At 46.2% G+C, this 7,872-nt stretch overlaps 1 protein-coding gene across 1 annotated transcript in view; it reads left to right on the plus strand.

The window, feature by feature from the left end:
* BARX2 (BARX homeobox 2) overlaps positions 1-6,850 on the plus strand; it is a 69,618-nt gene extending 62,768 nt beyond the window's left edge. The window contains exons 3-4 of the mRNA XM_004280483.3: positions 614-698; positions 5,874-6,850. Of these exons, the coding sequence (XP_004280531.1) occupies positions 614-698; positions 5,874-6,140 (352 nt within the window). The 3' untranslated portion in view covers positions 6,141-6,850. The remainder of the gene's footprint in view (positions 1-613; positions 699-5,873) is intronic.
* The last annotated feature ends 1,022 nt before the right edge of the window (positions 6,851-7,872 follow it).

Here is a 7,872-nt window from a genome sequence, read left to right on the forward strand (position 1 = left end):
TGTTCTGGATTCAGAGTGCAGTCGGCACTTTCGCGACTGTAAAAGCAGCAGTTGAGTTAGGAAGTCAACTCTTGCAGTTCAGTTAGGGAGGCAGAAATAACTCATGTGAAGCAATCAGAGACCAGCGAGAACTCAGAGCCACCTGGGTGATGGGTAACCTGGGTAGAGGAGGCAACCTGCTTGGTGGGAGGGGCAGCAGCAGGCTCACCCCCGGGAGGTGGGGCTTGAGCCGGACTGAGTGATGAGCAGGATTCTGATAAGGAAAATACGGCTTTACCTTTTCTCCCCAGTTTGGATTTTGGAGCAGAGCCTTCCTTTTGTACAGGATCAGAGTAAGGAGCCTGTCGGGTCAGGAAGAGGGCTTTGCAGTGAAGGCTCAGAAATGCTTTTCGGTTCCAGTGTAGACAGTCCTTGGGCTTGGGCATCTGTTTGTTAGCTTCCCAGAGTTTCCTCCATAGGATTCTTGGAAGGAAAGCAAAGCTCTTCGGGGAGGAATTGGTTTAATGGGGAGGTCCACGCGTTGGTAGCAGTGCCTAGAGGTAGCCAACAGGACCCCACCTTTGCTGCCCTTTCCCCTCTTCCTCATCCTTCCTCTGTCTCTCGTGCCTTGTAGGTTGGACTTGGCCCAGTCTCTGGGACTCACTCAACTGCAGGTGAAGACTTGGTACCAGAACCGCAGGATGAAATGGAAGAAAATGGTAAGAAAGAGAGTAGGTCTTACCACGGGCCCATCGTGACACGAGAAATTCTTCTTACAGGGCTGCTAAGAAGGCAGGAAGGACCATTTGGTGGTTTGAGCTCCAGAGATTGGAAGGCCTTTTAAGATGCTGGCTAGGAGGGAGGCTGTTTGAATTAATAGGATAAGCCCTTCTTTCTGACCTGGATTTCCTGACCAGAAGGATATTCTTTTTCACAGTTTCATTAGAAATAAAATAAAAAGAAAGCCCCCAAGCTTCTCAGTTGTGGGTTTTAACCCCACCTGCTAGACTTTTCAAAGAACTTCCTTCCCCCTCCCACCAACAGCTAAGAATTAGAAGCCAGTGCTCTTTGTTTAGAGGATATACAGGGCACATCTGCTCTTGTAGCTGTGTGTCCCCCAATGCAGTGATTCTCAGCTCTAGTGGGCGGGGTCAGAGTAACCTGGGTGGCAGGTACAAATGCAGAACTCGAGGCCCCTCCAGGATTCTGCTTCCCTGTCCTGTTCCCAGGACAGGGGGTGTTACCCAGCACCCAGGTTCCTCTGATACGCATGGTATAGTGACTGGTTTCCCTAGTGCTGCTCTTGTGCCTAGCTGATGAGCTCTTCCATATTTGGTTTTTAAATGAACTTATTAGTATAAACATCTCTTTAAAAAAAGAATAAACATCTCTGCATTTTGAGGAACTCTATTTCATAATGGTTTACCACCCCTCTTTTTTTGAAAAAGCACAGTTAAATCCAAAGTAGTTGGGTTTCACTTCCAGTTTCGTAAACCCCAAGGGTCAAGGTCAAAGCCCAGAGAAGAGAGGAGGGTTGGGATGAGGGTGGGAAGAAGCCTTGCTCCGACTCTTTAGAGACCATGTGCACCGCGGCCTCTGACCCAGGCCTTTGCACACCTTCGCTGGATGCCCCTGACCCCCTCTCCTCTCAGGAGCTCAGGCCTGCCTGCATGACGTTCCAATTTGCTAAGGCATCTGCTCACAAGCCATGTTTCCTGGTGTCTCAAGGGATGGAATGAATTTTTTTTCACAATTACCAAATAACTAAGGTCCCCCTACCACCTAGTTTTCAGAAAAAAAAAAAAAAAAGTGTTTTTTGATAATAGGTAATAGATTTTGAGTTTTCTCAATTTTGTTTCTGTCCAATATTTTTTTTTCTGAAAACTTTAGTTCTTGCTATTGCCTGCTAAGAAAGAGAAGACTAAATAAATAAATTGCAAATGAATATTAATGGAAATGGGAAGAAAGCCACCAAGGCAGCATTTATTATATCCCTAGAAAAAAAATTCCTGGGCAAATTTCATCATTTCCTCTGGGGGGACTTGCCCCCGAGGTGGAAGGATTTTCAGATGGAGGCGGCCTGGCCCATGAATGCTCTCCCAGTGACGCGGCAACGCCAGACACATGTACAAACACACATATATTGCATGCATCAACAGATACGTATTCAGCGTCTCTTGTGAACCACGCCTCGTCCTAGGCACTATAGGAAGTCATGGAACAAAACAGAGCCCTGTCTTCGGGAATTTATGATCCAGTTGAAGAAGCAAGGTCCAGGAAGCAGCAAAGGAGCACATTGTAATTAAGTGCTGGTTGTTTATTTATAGATTTAGAACCCCATAAGAGTCCAGAGGAGAGGTACTGGGACAGGTTCAGGGAGAAGGTGCAATTGAAGGATAAGTAAGATTCAATTAAATATACTGTTGCTCCCCAACTTCTAGACTGCTAAGACACCCATGAAACCTTTTGGGGGATTGATCTCTAAGGGAACCAGATTTGGGAGCTGGCAACACTGGGCCGTGTTCCCAGGCGTGCCCCTCCCTGGCTGGTTTTGGGCAAGTCCCTTCACTGCTTTCTGTGCAAGTTCCACCACCCACCTCCTTCCCTGTCCATCATTATCATCGAAATCAATGTCTCCTGAGTGGCAGAGGCATTGTTTAAGTTGGTTAGCAACGATCTTTTCATGCGTCAGACGGTGAACGAACTGACAGCCTGCCATCTGTGCCAGCATCGCCCGGTGCCCGTGGGGGACACGTGTGCCTCTGCCTCTGACGTCACCTGTTTTCCACCAGCCACTGCGCTGCTGGCGCAGCCGTGGGCGGGGTGTCGATGGTTATCAATGTCGTATGAAACAAAATGGAAGTAACTTCGCACATTTAACTTCAGAGAGCATTCCACAGGCCAACCGGATTCAGGCCCCTTTGGGAAACAAGACTCCATTTCGTTTCATCTCGTGAGCACTTACTTTCACCAGGCAATGGAGATGCGACCATAAGACACCAACCCATCCATTAAAAAATAAAATTCAGGGCTTCCCTGCTGGCGCAGTGGTTGAGAGTCCGCCTGCCGATGCAGGGGACACGGGTTCGTGCCCCGGTCCGGGAGGATCCCACATGCCGCGGAGCGGCTGGGCCCGTGAGCCATGGCCGCTGAGCCTGCGCGTCCGGAGCCTGTGCTCTGCAACGGGAGAGGCCACAGCAGTGAGAGGCCCGAGTACCACAAAAAAATAAAAAAATTAAAAAAATAAAATAAAATGCAGTACAAGGTCACACCCACTAGGATGGCTAGAATCAAAAAGACATAATAACAAGTGTTGGCGAGGATGGGCAGAACTGGAACCCTCATATCCTGCTGATTGGAATGGAACGGGGGGCAGCTGCTTTGGAAAATAGCCTGGAAAGTCCTCCAAAGGTTAAACACGGAGTTACCATTTGACCCAGCAATTCCACTTCTGGTCATATACCCAAAAGAAGTGAAAGCAGGCACGGAAACAGGTAGTATCTGTACACCCGCGTTCACAGCAGCGTTACTCACAGTATTCAGAAGGCAGAAGCACTCCAAGTGGCCGTCAGCTGATGAATGGATAAGCAGATTGTGGTATATCCATACCATGGATATTATTTGGCCAAAAAAAGGAATGAAGTACTGACACATGCCACAACATGGATGAACCTTGGAAACGTAAGTCAAAGAAGCCAGTCACACAGGACAACACGTTGTATGTTTCACTTCATATGAAAGGTCCAGGACAGGCAAATCTGTAAAAACAGAAAGCAGAGTCATGGGTGCCTAGGGTTGGGGGGCAGGGGAGAAGTGGGGAGAGGCTGCTAACGGGTACGGGCTTTCTTTCTGGGGGCGATGAAAATGTTCTAAAATCGGATTCTGATGAGAGCTGCACAATTCTGTGACTATACAAAAAATCACTAAGTTGTGCACTATAAATGAATGAAATGTGTGGTATGTGAATTCTATCTCAATAAAGCTTTTTCTAAAAAAAGAATTTATGGTTTATCAAGTTACTACATTCATTCTTACAATTCAGCACCCGGAGGTCTGCTGCTCTTAGAGGAAAGAGATATAGTCAGTAAATATTTAACAACTGCATAGAAAGTTAGGTGCAAGTTAGATGCTTGGAGCACAAGGCAAGGGACAGATGCAGGAGTTACCTTCAAAGAGCTTCTGTTCAAATGAGGAAGCTGAGATCACAAAAGGTGTGGAAGTAGCGAAAGTACATCCCACTTCTGATTATCTGTGCTAATCCAGGTCCTCCTGAAGCCCTTCTCACGAGCTGCCCAGGTCAACAGCTGCACCAGCCAGAGTTCAGAGCCAGTGGAAGAAGGAGTGCCTGTTATAACCCAAAGTAATAAAAATATTTTAAAAATTATCCCTGCCTACCTCATGGGACTCTCATGTAAGTCACGAATTGGGATAATAAATGTGCAAGTCATTTGCAATCAGTGAAGGCCATTGGGTTATCATTATTTTGCTTACTTTATATCTTTCTTCAATTCTATGGAAAGGCCTGTTGAGAAAGGTTAGTTCATTCGATGACAGCCGTTGAACGCCTGCTGTGTGCAGGGACTGGGTGGGAGGGACAGGCAAGTAAACATGCAGTGACAGGCGTATCCGAAAAGTGCTCTGATAGGATGCTCACAGGGCATTTAACTTGGACTTGGGAGGTCCGGTCAGGCTCCCAGGAGAGGCACTGTCTCAGTGGAGTCACCCAGGCAAGGAGGGTGGGAGGCAGATTCTGAAACACTCAGGAACACTTCTGGCCCTTACCCTACATTACCTGTTGGTTCCCCTCACCATCGCCCTGTGCAGGAAAGTATGCTTATCCCCATTTTACAGATTAGGAGACTGAGGCTCAGAGTCTTTCAAGGACTGTCCCAGAGAGAAAGTGGATAAGGAGCACAGTTAGAATTTAATCTAGTTATTCCACTTTCAAAGCTAGAACACTCTCTTCTGTGCACTACTGCCTCTTTGAACACTACAAAACCATGTTTCATGACGTCTTTTTTTTCTGATTTCAGAAATACTTACACATGAGCATTGTTGAAAAATTAGAAAGTACAGAAAAAAGAACAATGAAAAAATTTTAAATTATCCATGATCCTGAGACTACAAACAGGGTGGTGTGCAGTTGTCTAGCCACCAAATTAAATTATGCTGGTTTAGAACCCGTTTTTCACAAAAATATATTAATAATATTTCCCATGTTGTTATACATTCTCCTATATAATGGCTGTAATGGTTTTCGAGTGTTCTCTCTTTGCCATATACTATAATTATGTATTCAATCATAGGGTGGAAGCCTTAGAGTATGTTTTTTTGCTGTTAGAACCGATTTTTGCGATTATAACCAATTTTGTGATGAACATTTTTGCACATCAGTCATTGTCCCAATCTTTGATGACTTCCTTAGGCTAAATTGTTAGAAATGGAATTTCTGTGTCAAAGGGTATGAACATTTTCAGACTTTTGATTTGCAGTCTCAGATTGTCTTTTGAAAAAGCTGTACCAATTACACTTTTACACTAGCATATGCGTGTTAATTTTCCTGTTTGCTACAAGTATTGTCTTTTCCTTATAACTTGTCAACTTATCACATTCATATTTTAATTTTCATTTCCTTCCCCGTCGTTGAAGTTGGATTTTTTCCTGTGCTTATGATCATCGTATTTAATACCAATAGAAGTGATATTGACTAAAAGTGCATTAAGTCTTTCATGGATGCAGCTGTCTTTGTAGACTGCAGGTGACCCGTGGAGAATACTTTTTGCCATAACTTGCGACTTCACTGCTGGGAAGGAATGGTTTAGAGGCCTTGGGAGTGGGAAAGTGGAGGGAAGGAGTTATTTCTCAGGTCTGATGACTGTTTTTCTCCCACGTAGGTTCTTAAAGGTGGACAGGAAGCGCCCACAAAACCCAAAGGTCGTCCCAAGAAGAACTCCATCCCCACATCAGAAGAGATTGAAGCTGAAGAGAAGTTGAACAGCCAGGCCCAGAGCAAGGAGCTCTGGGAGCCCTCCCAGGGCCAGGAGGGGCTCTGTGACACGCAGAAACCAAAAGTGCACGGTGTCCCCGCAGAGGTGGCTGAGCCCCTAGACCAGCCCCAGGAGTTGCCAGTAGCTTCTTCGGAACCCCCACCATCAAGCTAAAATAAAACTCTTGCGAGGAGCGGGAAGGGGGAGACTGGGAAGAAGGGAAAGAGAGAATGCAAGGAGACCAGGGAGAGGAAAGCTTCCGACAGCCGGTAACTTGGGGGGAGAAGACCACCGCCGGCTCCCTCCCTCCTGCCCACAGCTCTCACCTCGAGACTTTGAGGAAGACTTGCTGCCTTTGGCCTGCTCTTCCTGAAAGGCTGCTTTAGCCACGGATGCCCTTGACTAAGGGACACAGTGCCTTGGAACTGCCGACCCCAGCTGGGGTGATGCCGTGGGGCTGTCCGGGTCCAAGACCCCCGGTGTGGTAGAGGATGCTCCAGCCAGCCTCTGGACAGCCAGCCGTCAAAGCAGAGCGGGATGCAGGAGTGGGCAGCATGCCCAGGTTCCTTGCTGACTCAGCACTTATTTCTGTAGTTTTAAAAGAGAATTTAATGTTTTTGGTTGTTTTTTTTTTTTTTTTTTGGCAGGGCGGGGTTGGTGAGGGTGGGCAAATAAGAGTTGGGGGAAGGGAGTTCTGAGTTACTAGAATAAAGTTTGTTTGAAGACACGTGTGCCTTTGTATCCATTGTAAGGTGGTCAGGTGACCCAAGAACTGATAAACCTTGTTTTTCTGGCTTCATTAAGTTTCCATCCCTGAAGCTGCAATGCAGATATGTTAAGATAACTTTTATTTTTTAATTAAAAATAAATCTTTCAAAAAAGGATTGGGTGTATTCTTTCTTCTGGGGAGTGTATTTAGCCCTTCTTTTTTTCTTAATCTATTTTTTAATTGAAGTATAGTTGATTTACAGTGTTGTGTTAATTTCTGCCGTATACAGCAAAGCAACTCAGTTATACATATATATACATTCTTTTTCATATTCTTTTCCATTATGGTTTATCACAGGATATTGAATCAGATGAATGGATAAAGAAGATGTGGTACCTATATACAATGGAGTACTACTTAGCCCTTCTTGAATATGTCCTATGGAAAGAGAGACGGAGAGATGGCCTGGCTCCCTGGGCTTTAATTTCCCCAGAAGGAACATGTAAAATTAGGCCAGGCCCACTGGTGTCCAAGTGCAGAGCAAATGGAAACAGCACGAGAGAAACGGGAGCAGGGCCTCTGCCCCCCTCACCTCCCACCGTCTCCTGCCCAGGGGGCTCTGCTGTAGCCACTTTACATGATGAGCTTCCAGCTTTAAAAAAGTGTTTTACTTTTTCAAAGAGACAATAAATTCATAGGTTTCAAAAGTCAAGCTATATGAAAAGAAGTCTTGCTTCCCTCCCGCCGTCTCCACCCAATGCCCCCACCTGCTACAGGGAACCGTTTTTACTGGTTCTTGTGTATTTTTCTATAGTAAGTAGCCATTTGAATGACGGGCTCTACAACTTTTAACAAAAGAAAAACTGAGAACTACTTGTGCTCTGTGGTTTTAAACTTAAAATCACGTCCTAGGGCTTCCCTGGTGGTGCAGTGGTTGAGAATCTGCCTGCCAATGCAGGGGACACGGGTTCAAGCCCTGGTCTGGGAAGATCCCACATGCCGCGGAGCAACTGGGCCCATGAGCCACAACTACTGAGCCTGCGCATCTGGAGCCTGTGCTCCGCAACAGGGGAGGCCGCGACAGTGAGAGGCCCGCGCACCGCGATGAAGAGTGGCCCCCGCTTGCCACAACCAGAGAAAGCCCTCACACAGAAACGAAGACCCAACGCAGTCAAATAAATAAATAAAACGAATTTA

The sequence above is a fragment of the Orcinus orca genome, chromosome 8 (genome assembly GCF_937001465.1).
Source record: "Orcinus orca chromosome 8, mOrcOrc1.1, whole genome shotgun sequence".
NCBI classification, from domain to species: domain Eukaryota; kingdom Metazoa; phylum Chordata; class Mammalia; order Artiodactyla; family Delphinidae; genus Orcinus; species Orcinus orca.